The following is a 17810-nucleotide window of genomic DNA, read 5'->3' on the forward strand; positions in this document are numbered from 1 at the left end:
AATCAGGATTAGGCCTTAGGCCAGGGGAAGGGGTCCGTAGCACTGGTTGATAGGGGTTCTGGACATTTCTTTTTTGTTCATTGGGATAAGGCTGCTCTTTGGAAAAATAAAACACATTTTAGTATTTTTCCCCTTCTGTCATGTTTCTAGACCCAGTAAAATGTAGTTCAGTCAACAATACACCTGGCCCTGGCCAGATAGCTCAGTTGGCTAGAGCATCATCCTGATACAAAGTTATGGGTTCCCCAGTTAGGGCACATACAAGAATAAACCGATGAATGCATAAATAAGTACAACAACAACTCTCTCTCTCTCTCTCTCTCTCTCTCTCTCTCTCTCGCTCTCTCTCTCCATCTCTCTCATCAATAAAAATTTTAAATTAAAAATAAAATAAATTTTAAAACTTACTACAAAGCTACAGTAAGTAGACAGCGCAGTACTGGCATAAGGAATGGAACAGAACTGAGAGTCCAGAAATAAACCCATTCATCTATTTATTTGCACCAAGCGTGCCAAGACCATTAAATGGAAGGAAGAATAGCCTTTTCAACAAATGGTGCTGGGATAACTGGGCAGTCATATACAAAAGAATGAAGTTATGTAGACCATATCTCACACTATATGTAAATAACTCAAAATGGACTAGAGACCTAAATATAAGAGCTAAGACTCTTAGAAGAAAATGAGGTAAACCTTCATGATATTATATTGGCAATGGTTTCTTAGATATGACTCAAAAGCATAAGTATCAAAAGAAAAAAAGTAATAAATTAAACCTTACAAAATGTTTAAAATTTTGACCAATTTTGTTCTCTTGAATAGAGTTTAAAGACAACTCACAGAATAGGAGGAAATACTTGCAAATCATATATCTGGTAAGGGTCTAGTATCCAGAATATATAAAGGGCTCTTACAACTCACCCACAACAACAATAACAAAAACAATTTAAAAATGGGCAAAGAACTTGAATAGGCATTTCTCTAAAGAAGATATACAAATGGTCAATAAGCACATCAAAAAAACGCTTAACATTATTAGTCACTTTGGAAATGTAAATCAAAATCACAATGAGATACCACTTCATACCCAGTAGAATGACTTTTTTTTTTTTTAGAAAAGGAAATGAAAAGAGTTGTCCAACATGTGGATATATTGGAACCCTCATACATAGCTGGTGGGAATGTAAGGTGGGGTAGCTGCTAGGGAAAACAGTTTAATGGCTCCTCAAAAAGTTAAACATAGACTTACCATATGACCCAGCAATTCCACTCTGAGGTATATACCCAAAATAATTGAAAACAGGTGTTTAAACAAAAACTTATACATGAATGTTCACAGCAGCAATATTTATAATAACCAATATGCAGATATAGATGAATAGCTAAACAAAACATGGTACATTCATACAATGGAATATTACTCAGCCATAAAAAGGACTTAAGTATTGATATGTGCTATAACATGAATGAACCTTAAAAACATTATGCTAAGTGAAACAAGCCAGACTCAAAAGACCACATACTGTATGATTACATTTATATGAAGTGTGCAGAATTGACAAATCCAGAGAGGAGGGAGGAATGATGAGTGACTGCTTAATAGGTATGGGGCTTCTTTTTGGGGGAAACAAACTATTTTGGAACTAGATAGTGTTGATGGTTGCACAATGTTGTGAATATACTTAAAGCCACTGGATCATGCACTTTAATATGAGAAATTACATGTTATGTGAATTTTACTTCAATAAAATTATCTAATTCAATCCTTCCACCAATTCAGACTGAATGTCCCATCATCTGATTTTGTGATATTCTGCAGGGAAAAAAAACCTTATAATCATAGCCTAAATCCATAAATCAGTGAGCATCCATCTCCCTACTGCCAGCCTGTGCCTTACCTTTGGTCCTAACCTAATTGGTGTTTTGTTTTGTTTTGGCTTTTTTTTTTTTTGGTTGACATATTTAACTGAAGGCTACTTCTCTCTATAGAATCTTTTAACATCAAAACATAGTTTTTTGCTGACTGGCCAATTATCTTCATTATAAATTACCTTTCTGCTTACTTTTTAGTTCCAATGTTAATTGTTCAAAATTCTACTTCACTTTAAAAGCCCTCTCAAGTTCAATAACAAATTAACTACACATTAGTTTGAGAATAGACATGTTCATATGGGCACAATCTATTCATATTCCAATTGTTGATGAATATTATTTGGTTGACAAACTTAGATATATGAAATACACATGCATGCCCTCTCATACGTGAAATGATTTTTTTCATATGGATATGTGTCTCTCAAATAATACTACATGCCTTAACCTTAAAATTTTGGCATTAAATCTGTAGAGGCTTTACTCCCATCAAAATCTCCATTGTTTTCTTTCTGAAATAACTGGAAACGATTTTTTTGTTTAGATATGGCCTATTGCTTATAACTTGAAGACTAATTATTTGGCTTTTAGAATTGGATAGAAAATGTAAATCACCATGTAAATAACCAAGAATGGCCTCTCCTTCCCCACTAATCTTCCTAGTATTGAGCTACAACAGGAGAAAATAAAACTCAAGAAGAAACTATGCCTCTGACTTGTGCTCCACCTACCGCTACCCCCACACAACCTGCCACTTAGGATGGAGCTAACCTTCTCCATTGTCAACATCGGTGGAAAAGCCTTTTGTGGGGTCTTAGGTGACTCAGCAGCAGCAGAGATTTCTTCAAAGTCCTTAGGGATTGTGTCAGCTCGTATCAGGGTTGGGTTGATGGGCTGGCATGAGCGCAGTGGTGGAATCTGTTAAGGAGGAGTATAAAAGGAAAAAAGTTAAAACTTGGGTACTTTCCTCCAAATTATGCATGTTTTCTTGTTGCTTAATGGTTAAAGGAGTAAGAACCCAAAGTTAAAAAACATGCCAAATAAAGAATCTTCTACCTCCCTGTTTTCACTTCTAGTACCTATTCAAACCAAAGACCGATAGCCTTAGCTTACACACCAATAGCCTTTCTCTCTCTCTCTCTCTCTCTGTCTCTCCCTCCCTCCCTCTCCCAAATCAATCAATCAATAAAAAATAAACCCAAGTAACCTTTTGCCAAATACGGAATAATCAGCTCTCCAGTGGAGAAGGGTCTCTTCCCTGTGTGGCCTTCCCAGAGATGGAGGGAGGGAGAGACATGGATTTGTTGTTCCACTTATTTCATTATTTGATTATTCTATGTACCTTTACTGGGGATTGAACTCACATGCTGCATTTTGTGGAGACTAAATGCGTGCCCTTCTCCCTGTTGAAGCAGGTATAAAGAAGTTGAGCATCGCCGAAACCAGTTTGGCTCAGTGGATAGAGCGTTGGCCTGCGGACTGAAAGGTCCCGGGTTCGATTCCGGTCAAGGGCATGTACCAGGGTTGCGGGCACATCCCCAGTGGGAGATGTGCAGGAGGCAGCTGATCGATGTTCCTCTCTCATCGATGTTTCTGACTCTCTATCCCTCTCCCTTCCTCTCTGTAAAAAATCAATAAAATATATTTTTTAAAAAAAAGAAGTTGAGCATCTTAAAGACTGTGCTAATGGAAAGACCATGTGTTTTAAAGTCAACACAACTGGGCCAGATTTCCAAGTCTATCACTTACTATCTGGGAGATCCTGAGCAATTTCTAAAACCTCTATGAGTCTTTATCAATCCTCACAAGCAACTCTTTGAGGGAGATACTAATATTATACCCAGTGTAAGTGAGGAAAGGAAGGCTCATGGAGGTTAAGCAATCAGTCCAAGGTTATAGAGCCAATAGGTAGCAGATTAAGAATTCAAGCATAGGTCTGTCTGTTTGACTTAGATGCCATACTTTGAACAATTCTACTCTATTACCTCAGTGATCTTGGAGCCTCCAATCCAGATTCCACTTCTGTGCACGTAATGGGGTATAACTCCAAGCAGAGTTCCAGAAACAGGTCTATGCACACTACTAGTGATAGACAGAGTTCTGGAAATATGAGCTCTCTGTGGAAGAAAGAAAAAACATGGAGGTTAGAATACTTGCACATTAACAGTGGGATATCACTGTAATAATACTTAAATTCTTGGGTGTGTCAAATAAAGTGAATATGGTAACACTAGTCAATACTATGTGACAAGCACTAGGTAAGCACATCATATATTTAAAGTACATTCTCTCATTCAATGTTTACAAGAGCCCTGTGGAGGTAGAATCAGTAGAGAAGTAAGGCCAAATTCCTCCCTCCTTTTTTGGTGAGGTAGGAATAGGGAATGGAGGAAGAGTAGTCCAAATAGGCACTGATATTCAAGTTCAGTATTACCTTCAGAGATCTGCCACTCTGGGGCTCTGGAGAGGGGTATATTTTATGTTCTGGACTTTCAAGCTCAGATTTCGACCTGAAGACGCTTTCATGGGACAGGGATTTGCTCATGTTTCCCCTGACCCTAGAAAAGAAGGAAACAGTCTTGTAAAAGCAGCCCAAGGGCTATAGGAACCAAAGACACATGTATATCTATAATATGGCCTATGACAGACATCACGGAAGGAGGGTAGAGATGAATAAATGCTGAGACAAAAAGTTGTTTGTGAGATATTAAATGAAATTCCAGCTGCCTTTAAGCTTTTTTTGCATAAATGGACAAGCTGATTTTAAAATTCACATTGAAATGCAAGAGAACAAAAATAGCCAAACAATCTTGAAAAGAAAGAAATTTGAAGGACTCATATTTGCCACTGTCAAAACTGACTACAAAGCTACAGTTTGGCACCGGTCTAAAAGTAGACATAGATCAATGGAATAGAACTGAGAATCCAGAAATAAACTCACTCACCTCTGGTTAACTGACATAACAAGGGTGCTAAGACCATTCAGTGGGGGAAAGAATAGTTTTTTCAACAAACAGTGCTGGGAAAACTGGATAGCCACAAGCAAAGAATAAAGTTGGACTCTTATCTCACATTGTATAGGGTATCCCCCCAAAATGTATAAACACTTTAATAGCTGATAACTCACTTAATTTTCACTCTTTTGTAGGTTTAACTGATTTTAAGTAATGGGTAAAGCCAGACTAAGTTTTGAACAAAGAAAATTCATCCTAAAGTGCCACTAGACTTTTTTAATAGGGATTCATAAATAATACAGTTTACAGTATAAAACTGGCAACAGTCAATGAATTGAGGGCACACAAATACTCAACAAAATGATTCTTGATGTTTGAGATTCCATTGCTTTATTATCAGTAGTGCCTGGACCAGAACGTGCCTGGACCAGAACAGTCATCAGTTTGAAAACAGGCATTGACAAAAGAAATTATTCATTTTGATAGATTGTTTTAAAAATTTTAAATGAACTGTATGTTCATAAACACTGACTTTATAATCATTCAAAATGTATATACATTTTTGGGACAGCCTTTATATAAAAACTAACTCAATATTGGTCAAAAACCTAAATATGAGAGCTTAAACTCTTAGAAGAAAACATAGGGGTATGTGTTCATTATCTGGATTTGGCAATGTATTAGATATGACACAAAAAGCTTAAGCGACAAAAGAAAAAAATAGATAGATGGATTTCATAAAAATTAAATACAGTAAAACCTCAATATAATGGACTAATTCAAGCAAAAGGATGTCCGTTAAAGCAGAAAGTCCATTATATAATAAAGTTAGGTTTTCCAAATGTGTATGTTAAAAATTGAAAATTTACCTGTTTTTCTTATGTAGATATGTTTGTGTAATTAAAATTATGAATGTATGAAAAGTTTAATTTCACAGAAAAGTTTTCTATATGTATTACTATCATTTTAAATTTATACCGAATAGGCCTAGTAAATGTGTGCATTCACCAGTCACTGAGATTAGCAAATGCACATGGCTGGGGTGTGGCTTAGCATCTGTGGAACATCTGCACGCATTAAAACTGCTGCAGAAAGTCACATCACGCAACAACAGAACCAATTACTGCTGGAGATGCTGTGTAATCACATATTAATCATTCGCCCAACATTGTTTACAAGCAATGACTCTTGGATTTCAATATGTAGACTATACATAGTTGAGGTAAAATTCACGCAACATTAAGAAACTGGGGTCAGGAGTAATCCTCAGACCTCCCACGTTATATTCAATTAATTTATGCTCCTTGCAAAATAAAGACCTATCTCAGTTCCTTAGAAAAGCACCCTTACTCATACATGAGCTCGCTCATGCACTTACATGCACTCCCTTTCCCTCTCATTCTCATTCTCTCTCCTTCCCTCCTTTCCCCAACCATCTCAGAGAGATTCACCTGCACACACCTTCTTTGTGGAGAATGTGGCAAACTAAATGGACCATCTTGGAGGGAGAGGGGCAAGTAAGAAGGGGAAATATACAATTTTAGTAGAGACAGCCCTTGCCAATTTGTAGAGACAGCATGGAGTCAACCCAAATGCCCTTCCCCACCCTACCCTTCTGTTTTTAGAAGGGCTTGTCTTAGCCTTATTTGGAGCTATAAGGCCATGGTCTCTAATGGTATGATTTTTGAGGTATGAAACAAGCCCCTGTCCAAAACCGTCTTTCCCACTAGCAAAGCTATCTGAAATTCCTCATATTCATTGCACTCATTAAGGTCCTCCTTAAGGACACTTATTTGCTAGCTGTTAGGGGGCAGTATAACATGTTTGCTAACTGTACCATCACCACTAAGCAAAGCCTTGAGAGAATGAGGAGAAGCACAGGTGAGCTCTGTGGGGAGTTCAGATAAGTCTAGAATTTAAGGTCAGGAGAACAGGCCCAAGTGGAACTCCATAGAGGGAGATCCAATTGAGCTAGGAACAGCTGGTGGTACTGGGTGTCCAGATTTTCCACAATAGGATATGGAAAATGGGGCATCACAGATAAAACTTTGAATAGGGGTGGCAGGGGCAGAAACAATATTCCCCATCCCTTCTGTGAACAGTTGTAACATTTCCCCTAGTCTCCTGGGACAGAGGGGAAAATGCATTTGGGTTCTTTGTTTTCGTGCTTATTTGTTCATTTTTACATTAATACAGTGACTTCACACTTATACCCCCAACTCAGCTAGATGGCTTCACTGATACTTTATTCACGTATTCTGAGATCTAGCTCCCCTCACCCAGTAATCACAGAGCTACAGTCTGAGGGCCAGGCAAGCAAACCAGACCAAGCTTCCTGAATAATGTGGGCTATTATTACCTTATAAAACAGAGGCCTGCAGCTCTAGTGGTAGACCCCGTTTCTCAAGTTCTTGTAGCTATGACAGGGGAAGGTTTCCTTGATCTATTGTGCCCTCCACCAAGAGCTCTTGGGCAATGGGTTGTGCATTTATCATGTTCCAACCCATTGAGCTGTGCGGCCCAGACAAGTCTACACGTGAGCACAGAGAAAGGACACTGAGAAATGGCTGCATTGACAATGGCCACCAACCCAGCCTCCACAGGCATGGAGGCCAAAAGTCCCTGGAATCGAAGGCCCACCAGTGATTGGCTACAAAAGGGGGACCTGGGTCTAGCAATCTGTCCCCATCCCCCTCCAACCCCCTCACACCAGCCCCCGAGAGCTTACCTAAATGTAGATTGTTGACCTTCCTGAACCAGATTCAGAGAAGAGCTGTTGATGCTGCTGTTGGACGAGCTTGGTTTCAAGCTGCTTCCTCTTCTCTGGATACCTTCAGGCTCTTTTCTCTTCTTCTTGCCAAAAAAATTCTTGAAGGCTTTAAATTTAGATTTCTTCTTTCCTGGAAGTTAGGAATGAAAGTGATACATAGTGTGATGGTGGGAGGGAAGACAAGAGAGGAAACAGGGTCTCTGTGATATGAAGAAGGACTATGATTCCAGGTGCCCTGCAGATCTTGGTTCTTGCTACCAGGGACCATAGCACCATTCATTTGGTTTGTTCTTTTTTAAAAAAAAAGATATGCTTTTTATTGATTTAAGAGAGAGGAAGGGAGAGGGAGAGAGAGAAACATCGATAGGCTGCTTCCTGCTTCCTGCATACCCCCTATTGGGGATTGAGCCTGAAACTCGGGCATGTGCTCTGACCTGGAATCGACCTGGAAACTTTTTGGTGTGACAAAGTATCTGAATTGCTGGTAAGTGCAGAAGCTCAGGCTCCAGCTTCTGTGTGGTGTTTGGGCAGCCTCTGTTTAGGTCTCACTCACTAGGCCAGTGGTTCTCAACCTTCCTAATGCTGCAACCTTTTAATACAGTTTCTCATGTTGTGGTGACCCCGAACCATAAAATTATTTTCATTGCTACTTCATAACTGTAATTTTGCTACTGTTATGAATCGTAATGTAAATATCTGTATGCAGGATGTACTGTCATTGCTACAAATTGAACATAATTAAAGCATAGTGATTAGTCACAAAAACAATATGTAATTATATATGTGTTTTTCCATGGTCTTAGGTGACTCCTGTGAAAGGGTCGTTTGACCCCCACAGAGGGCGCAACCCACAGGTTGAGAACCATTGCACTAGGCATTCACTTTTCTCTCAAGTTCATGCTTCTCTATGCATACTTAAAACATGAGTGTTAGCACCAAAAGAGCATTTATATCTGAATGCTCTCTAGTCTGCACATTAATTAGTTCATTCATCTATTCAACAAATATTTATTAAGATCAAGCACTTACTACATTTTGTGTATCATGTGAAAGGAATAAGATACAGTTCTAAGTCTTAGCTACTGTCCCCTCATCAAGGTTGTAGGCAGGCCCTCTTTCAAATCCCTTTAACAAGTAGCACAGTGCAAGGCAAGCTGCAAGATGCCAAGTCTTAAGCCTCCTCTGGATTAGGAGACCTCCCCATCATGAACCACATCAGACTCCATGTATGGAGACCAACCCAGGGTGTGAGCTACAAAGCTGGGAACTGTCCAAATGCTATGTTACTTTTGAACCCTTAATGGAATCTGAGACAGTTGCCATGTATTCACGTGTATAAATTGGTCTTTCAAGCTTTCTTTGTAAAGGGGTGCCTTTAAATTGCCAGCAGCTGAGTCCTGTGAGGGTTGGTTTCAAGATTTGCTAAAAGTGTAAGGATAGATAGACCTATACAGCAGATTTGGGTCAAAACCCACACTTGTATCCAGTAATGTTTATATAGGTCACCTATACACTGGGTACTTTATGCCCCATAAGGTACAGCAGTGGTGGTCAGTGTGCTGACAACTGAGAGCTGACAGCTGTCTGGACTTCTACAACTAAGCCATTCATTTCCCTATCCAAGCCTAAGGACTATGTATTCTCAAACAGGCAGTAGCTTTCAACATCCTCATCCAATGAGGGCCTGCAGTGTGTCACATGCCAGAAAATGGCCCATGGCAGGCAGGTTTTCCCCCAGAGAAGAAAACACCATTAAATCCAATGATGGAATCGTTGCTGCTGAGTTGTATATTTGCTTATCCACCATGCACACAGGCAGCTCGTCTAAGTTGAACTTAGCTTTAAAAATGCATCACATAATGGTGACCTTGTTCTCTTGCACTGCTGCTTGGAAAGAAAACATTTCTAACTAGCCTTTCTTCCCTTCAGCCTCCCAATAACCACCTTATTCTCTGGCTAGCAATGACTAATACTAAAAATGTACCCAAATGTTTCGTCTTTTAAAAAAATCTTAGGGCCCTGGCCACTTTGGCTCTGTGGACAGTGTGTCGGCACTCAGGCTGAAGGGTCTCAGGTTTGAATCAGGTAAAGGGCATGTACCTCGGTTGCAAGCTTGATCCCTCGCCCTGGTGGGAATGCATGCAGGAATCAACCAACCGATGTCTCTCTCTCATATTGATATTTCTCTCTGTCTCTCCCTCTCCCACTCTCTCTAAAAATCAATGGAAGGACATTCTCGGGTGAGGATTAACAGCACAAAATCTTGGGGATAGGGAAAAGCTATTTCCTTACCTTCATTCTTCACCAAGCTGCATTGCATTGCCATCTTCTTTTGTAGGCTTATATCTAGCTCATGTACAAAAAGATAGGTCAATTGGTTTAGTGTTTGGGGCTGCCTAGGTGAGGAGGACTATCATTCATTTATTTAATTCATTCTTTATAAATTTTGAGTGTCTAATCACTCTCTCTGAGGCCCAATACTAAACAATGGTGACACAGAGATGAATACCCAAACTCTCTCCTCAAAGATCCATGTACCATGCTCAGTATCCTCCACCCCACATCATCAGTGAAGTCTGGCCCCCAGGAAGCCCCCAAAAGATTACCCTCTCTCTATCCTTCCATACCAAGTCTTTCTACACCATATACTACTAAGAAGTGCAGAAAAAATTGAGAACAACTCAGTGAGTTACTAAAGCCAGTTTTTAAGTTCAATATCTCATTTCAGATATTAGATTCCTCTTTTTCCTTTTTTAGTGTCAATAAAGCTTAATATTTTTAGTAACTTTTGCCTCCCTTTCTATCACTCATGAACACCCATCACTTATAGTTGGCACCATAATTTAGGCAATGATAAACATCTGAGTAAGTTTTGCAACAAGAAAATGTTTTAATTGAATCCTATTTAACAGAAGCCTATGGTGGCATCTTCTGTTTCTATCTCCCCTTTACTCTTGGTTAAATCTGGATTACTAGCTACAGTAAAACCTCAGTTGAATCTCTCTGATCATGGGCTGTTCTGATTTTTTTCCTGATTAAACAGAAACACTTCCCCTGCCTTAGTAAGTATAACATATTAACAATCCCCAAATAAGATTGCAGGGCCTCAGGCAAACTTTTTGAGTATCAGATTGGAAATGAAAGTGAAGAGTTTAGAAGGCTAAAAAGTAAATGTGGACTGAGCCTAATGTAAGAAATTTGATATGAACTTGTTTGCTTGTGACTTGATTTTCTTTCCTAGGGTTGTTAAACATAGTAAATAAATCTATTTGTAGTTATCAAGACTTTATGGAGTTACTTACTCTCATCACTGGCCTCCAGAACTTCCAGATTGGCAGAAGCTTCCCTTAGTGATGCAGCCATAATAGGATTAACACTAAAGTAAAATATAGAGTAAAAAAGCAAAAGATCATCATTTGAAAACTTTAGACAATAAAAAAGGCATTTTCTCACAAAAAAATCATCATTTGATATTCAGAACATAATATAATCATTTTACCCTACTCCTTATCCTTCAGTTAGAACAGCGATTTTTAACCGGTGTACCACAAGAATTTTAAAAACATGCTATACCTGACTAGTCAGGGACACTGACCTCTTTTCCCTTAGATTGTCAAATTAAAAATTACAGCAGTAATCACAACAATAACTGTCCGGTGTAAATGCCCTGTCTTGAATTATAAATATATAGGTCATATAATAGAGTTGCATAATAGGGTTAGATCTGATTGGTTAATTCTTGGTACCAGAAATCCTTATATACAAGTATAGGTACCTTATTTTTTTAAAGCCACTTTGTAGCAAAAAAAAAAAAAAGGTAGATTATTATTTTGTTGTAAATCAATTAAAATTATACCTATTTTTTTGTCAGATCAGCAAAATGTATAATATACAACTGAGGTACCCAACCAGGGCAAACAGGGCTTCTTTTTGTGGTGGTGAAATTGTCCTAAAATTAATTGTCATAATGGTTACACAAATCTTTGAATATATTAAAATGCATTGATTTTATACCTTAAATGGATTAATTGTGTAGTATGTGAATTATATCTCAATAAAGCTATTACCCACCCCCCAAAAAGACAAATGTAAAAAATTTGATCTAGCCCTGGCCAGTGGCTAAATAGTTAGAGCATAGGCCTGTGAACCAAAGGATCTCAGGTTCTATTCCTAGTCAAGGGCACATACCTGGGTTGCAGGTTCAATCCATATACCGTTTGATTCAGTATCATCACTGCTAGTACTTTACCCTGTGGATATACTAACACTTGTATACAAAAATATACATGCAAGAATGCTTATCATAGCATTGTTTTACACAACCAAAAGTGGGAAACAATCAGAGTGATCATCAAAAGAAAAATTTCACCTTTACTGATTCCATGTTGTGGGAGAATTATCTTTCCTTAAGCTCTTTTCCATTAGTGCAGATATACAATTGAGAGTCAAATGTAAATTTTCAACTCAATCTAGCCTTCTAGCAAAAGCTAGGAATGATAGGTCTAGGGAAGCATGTCAGTTGATATTCAAACTTTTATAAATCACTGCTGACATTTTTATGGGAGTTTTTTGGGGGGATATGATGGGCACCATAACAGAGAAAGGGTGCTGTATTCCTACACACAACAAGAGGGCTTGTAGAGAGGCAAGTGCCATCAAGTGGGGTTAAGTAGGTTCTGGAGTGCCACCTCTCCAGATCTTCTCTACTCCCAGGCTGTCCTTGCAGCTTAATCGATGGGCTCCAGACTCATCTGTGCTGCTGTTTATAGCCATAAGCCCCTTATACACCTCTGGAAGTAGAGAGAGGCGATCACAGGCTCTGAGGTTAAGGTAAACTTGTAAGGTCACCCAGTGAGAATGACTGAGGCTCTGGTGTCAGGATGGCTTCAGACTCTCTCACTGAAAAGGCTTATGGTGTGAATTATTTCTGGCTACAATGAATAATAAACCCAACTTGTTCAACAACAGGTGTGTTCCTGGTGGGCTTTGGCTGAAAGATGTTGACACTTTGGTTGAAAGATGTTGTTCAAGTCACTCAAACTCTATCAGCCAATATCACAATTCTGCCTGAAGATGACTAAGCCCCAGGCCTATATAGTGCTCACTAGTTTACACACACATACACACACATACACACACATTCCATCTGGACAACTGGAAGAAGCAAAGGAGTAGGGCAATTCAGAAACCCCTCAGAAATTCAGAAGAAGAACAGAAAAGTTGCTTGGACCATCACTGGTGAGTTTCTGGACCATCTTAATAAATATAGCAGCACCCCACTCCTGCCCTAAGGAAAGCTTTTTATTTTCATTTTTTCAGAACTATGTTTTATTTTTTAATTTATTTTTATTGTTGAAAATATTACAGATGTCCCCTTTGTTTTTTCCCATTGACCCCTCCACCCCGCCCCTGCCCCTCCCAGGCCTTCAGCATATTATATTCTGTGTCCATGGGTTATGCATACATGCATATAAATTCCCTGGATAATCTCTCCCCCTCACCCCTCCACCCCCATCTTGCCTCTAACAGTTATTAAGCTGTTCCATGATTCTATGTCTCTGGATCTATTTAATTCATCAGTTCATTTTGTTCATTAGATTCCACATGTGAGATCATGTGATATTTATCTTTCTCTGAATGGCTTATTTCACTTAGCATAATACTCTCCAGACCCATCCATGTTGTTGCAAATGTTAAGAGTTAAGGAAGGCTATTCAGACACTGTGGAAATAAACTATCTCTGAGCTTTAGAGAAGTACATGAAAAAGGAGCCTTTTTCCAAAATACTGGGCCACAGCAGACTAACATTGTCCTTGATACACTGTCAGGAGTAAAAGAAAGGGAAAAAACAACCAAAGAGAAAATATATAGGGTGGGGGGGGAAGTAGGTTTGAAGTTATTCATATGGAAAATAATGCAATAATAAACGATTACTTATACAAGAATAAACTGTTTCTCGTACTCAGAACCAAAAACCTACTTTTGCCCCACCCTGTATGGAAGACTAAAGGGAAAACAAAGAAAGGGGGCATCTTGGCAGCATCGGAATCCCTAAGCACTAATAGAATAATTCAATTTAACTATCATTCCATTTAACTAGCTCTTGAGTTTAGACTGTCTCAAATTTTTTTTGGCACACTTGCCTTATTTCCCCAACTGACTCCTGGGGCCCCCAAAGACAGCACCACCATCAGCTGAGCTATCTCCCCTTCTAAACAAACAAACCAACAACTACAACAAAACACACAAAGCTCCCCTCTATGGGATATCCTCTTCCTGTTACCACCCCATTTCTCTGCATCTCTTTAAAGCAAAATTCAAGAATTATCTATACTTACTATATTTATGTCTTCACTTATTCTCCTGCACTCTCTCCAATCAGGCTTCCAAATGGAATAGCTTCCAAACTACCTCACCAAAACTTCCCATGTTAAATTCAACCGACACCTATTTGACATCATAGCAGCAGGACGCTCCCTCCTTTTGAATAATTGTATCACTTGCCTTTATCATGAACAACACTCCTCTAGTTTTCCTCATTGGCTGTTCCTTCTTAATCTCCTTTGCTGGCTCTTTTTCCTCCACTAAATTTGAAATGTAGCACCTGAGGATTCTAACCTGGGCCTTCCTGCTAATGTATCTACAATCACTTCTTAGACCCATGTCATTATATGAAAATATTACTATGAGCCACATAATTTGTAATTTTAAATTTTCTAATAGCAAAAAGAAGCAGGTGATGTTATTTTTAATATTTTATTTAACTCAATAGAACCAAATTATTGTCATTTCAACATGTATTCATTATAAAAATAATATAAGTGAAATGTTTTACATTCTTTTCTTACTAAGTCTTTGAAATCTGCGTTGCATTTTAATCATATAGTATGTTTCAATTTGGGCTAGCCACATTTCAAGTGCTCAATAGACACATGTGGCAGTGGCTACCATATCCTAGATCAGTGGTCGGCAAACTGCAGCTCGTGAGCCACATGCGGCTCTTTGGCCCCTTGAGTGTGGCTCTTCCACAAAATACCACGTGCAGGCGCACATGTACAGTGCGATTGAAACTTCATGGCCCATGCACAGAAGTCAGTATTTTGTGGAAGAGCCACACTCAAGGGGCCAAAGAGCCGCATGTGGCTCGTGAGCCGCAGTTTGCCGACCACTATCCTAGATTATCTCATTCAGGCTTTAAATACTACTTACATTCTGGACTCCAAAATCTCTCTGTTGAGACTAGACCTCTTCCCTAAACTCCAGATTCCTATAACCAAATGCCTAGCCACCATCTCCACCTCACAGTGCATATCAACTTCTTGTTTCCCCTCACACTGTCTTCCCCACATTTTCCTCATCTCAGGAAATGCCACTAGCCAGATCCTCAGACTAAAGCCTAGCAGCATTGATTCCTCTATTTCCTTCCCATGCTACATCTAATCCAACAGTAAATCCCGTGACTCTTCCTTCATTGTATTTCTGAAATGCAACTATTTCTTGCCATGTTTGAACTGCCATCCAGTCTCTCATCACATCATCCTTTGTTAGTATCTTCATAGCACTCACCACTACCTAAAAGTATGTTCTTTACTAATTTCATTACTGGCTTCTTGTCTGTCTCCTCTACCAGAATGTAAACTCCATAAAAGCAGGGACCTTGTGTATTTTGTTCATCACTGGATCTCCTAGCACCTAGAATGGTACTCGGAACATAGCAAGCACTTAATAAATATTTATTGAATGAATGCCCAAATTCAATAAAGGAAGGGGAAGTAATAGAAGAGCCATCTTTGTGGTCAGCAATTTCTTAGAAGTGCAGGCATGCTATGGAAGGCAGAGGAAAACTTGTCCTAGAACCTCCTTGTTTTCCAACTTAGCAGGACCTGTCTTCTCTCCCAGCAAGGTGGGCCCTGCCCCAAGATTATTCACTTGTGCAGAACTTGGGCCTCTCTTGTCCTTGGTGCATAGAGTCCATTCTCAGGTATCCTAGCCATGAGACCCTCTTGGTGTGGAGCCCCACTCAGGTGGGCTAGGCGCCGACTCTTATGGAGGAGGTTCCAGGAACAGACACCCTGACGCTCTTACTTTACAGCCACCATCACTGGCACAACCTCTTTCTGTTTGCCCACAAGTTGACTTTATCAACCAGAGCTTTGCTTCCCAAGTATCTCCTCATAGAGGCACCACTATATTCCTTTCATGTGTCTCACTGTGGCTAATAAAAGTTCAAAGTTAGTTTGCTTTTTAACTGTACCAGGGCTCTTTAAAAATAGCTTTGGGGTTGCACTTTTATTTATGATATTCAGCAAAAATTACTGTCACCTCACTGATATCTCAAAAAAAAATGTTGCAATGTTCTCTCCAAAATACCAGTCTGACCATGAGCTTCCATGCTTAAACTAGATCATCAACTGCCTGCAGGATGAAAGCCAAGTTCTTAACACTCAAGGCCTTCTGCAATCTGTTGCTTCCTGCCTTCCTACATTCTACCAGCAGTCCACCCCAACTCCCACCCTCATGTTCTGATCTCCCAGACTCACCAGTCATTCCCTAAACACACCATGTTCTTTCGCATTCTTTGGTCTCTGAACAGGCTGTCCACTTCACCTGTAATACCACCCCTAATCCCCACATCCTTGAAATCCTAGACATTCTTTAAGACCAAGATAAAAAGTTACCACCCATGCTCCATGCTTTCAGCTCTTTTCACATGTCTCTGTCATAACTATTATCACCTTGAAGACAGGGACCACATTTTGCTTATCTAGATATCATCAGCACCTATCCTGGATACCAGGCATGCAGAAGGTGCTCTCTAGGTGTTTTTATAGATGGATGAATGCAGGGGTGGGTAAGAGGGGTGAAGTGATGAATAGGGATCAGTTGGGAAAGTAGTCCCTTTTTAAAAACAATTTGATACACACTTTAGTAAAAGATCCCTCTGTATTAAGCACCACGAAAAAGCTGGCAAGCTGAGCAAGGAAAGAGGAAATAATGTAGGTTTTTATCCAGTAAATGATGAGAGGCCTTCAGAACCACTTCCAAAGAGTATAAAGTCATATAATAATGGTCATCAGAAAGTCTGGCCTAGCAAATACATAAAGCTGCATTATCAGTCATTATTTAAATGCTTGCTCGCTCACTGTCAGTCAACCCCAGATGCTTAAGACCCAGAGTTGCTATTTTCCTTCCCAGATTGTCTGACTTGAGGGCTCAACAAGAGTTCTAGTGGAGAGAGAGAGAGAGAGAGAGAGAGAGAGAGAGAGAGAGGGAGACCTGTCTTCCAAGGTTGTTGAAAAATTTTAAGCATAGTCTGGTTCAGGTTCAAGGATTCAGAAGACTGCTTGACAACTTTGCTGACTTCCCAGAATGGAGAATGCTGGTCTCATTTTTTAAAAATCTATGATAGTCAGAATTCTAAGATGGCTCCCAAGATTGTTGCCCCACCCCAGTGTGCATACCCTATAAATCCCTGGCCCTTGAGTGTGGGTGGGCCTGGCCTAATCAGGTGAGCTCTTTTAAAAGAGTATCTAGAGTTCAGATATATAAGTTAGAGAGATTTGAAGCTATAGCAGATACTTTCCTGTTGGCCTTAAAGGAACTGGTAGGTTGCAGAGAGGACCATGTGGAAAGGAATGGAAGATGGCCTCTAGTAGCTAAGGGCAACCCTTGGTTGACAACTATCAAAAAAACAGAGATCTCAACCCTACAACCTCAAAAAATTGAATTCTGACAACAGCCTGTTTGGAAGACAACCTATAACCTCAGATAAACCCTTATTTCTCGCTGATACACTGATTTTAGCCTTGTTAGGCTTTAAGAAGAGGACTTGGCTGTACTGTGCGGGGCCTCTTGACTCATGGAAACTGAGAAATAATTTGCATTGTTGTAAGACATTAAAAATTTTTGTACTTGTTGCACAGCAATGGAAAACAGATACAAGTCCTCCAGGCCCTAGCTCTAATTGAGCAAGAAGCCAAAAGTGGGGTAGGTTTGGAACCATGTAAGCTGCAAAACAGAACTCACTGAAAAGCCAATGAGGGTATTGTTGGCTCCCTTCCCCCAGCCCACCCCACCCCGCCACAAATACTTCTTTTGAAGAACGTAAGTTGCCATTCTTTCAAGTGAGTTGACAACTGAGCAGGTTAGGCTCTGCCAAAATGTTTGAACATGCAAAAGCCTCCTAAAGGCTCACCGTGTTAGAGATGGGATGG

At 39.6% G+C, this 17810-nt stretch overlaps 1 protein-coding gene across 1 annotated transcript in view; it reads right to left on the reverse strand.

Annotated features, from left to right (window-relative positions):
- The window catches only part of KIAA1210 (KIAA1210 ortholog), a 50194-nt gene that overhangs the window by 15223 nt on the left and 17161 nt on the right, over positions 1 to 17810 (reverse strand). The window contains 6 exon segments of the mRNA XM_006761239.2: positions 2644 to 2790; positions 3858 to 3989; positions 4307 to 4430; positions 7555 to 7726; positions 9889 to 9942; positions 10899 to 10972. Of these exon segments, the coding sequence (XP_006761302.1) occupies positions 2644 to 2790; positions 3858 to 3989; positions 4307 to 4430; positions 7555 to 7726; positions 9889 to 9942; positions 10899 to 10972 (703 nt within the window).

The sequence above is a fragment of the Myotis davidii genome, unplaced genomic scaffold (assembly GCF_000327345.1).
Source record: "Myotis davidii unplaced genomic scaffold, ASM32734v1 scaffold3998, whole genome shotgun sequence".
In the NCBI taxonomy this organism is placed as follows: domain Eukaryota; kingdom Metazoa; phylum Chordata; class Mammalia; order Chiroptera; family Vespertilionidae; genus Myotis; species Myotis davidii.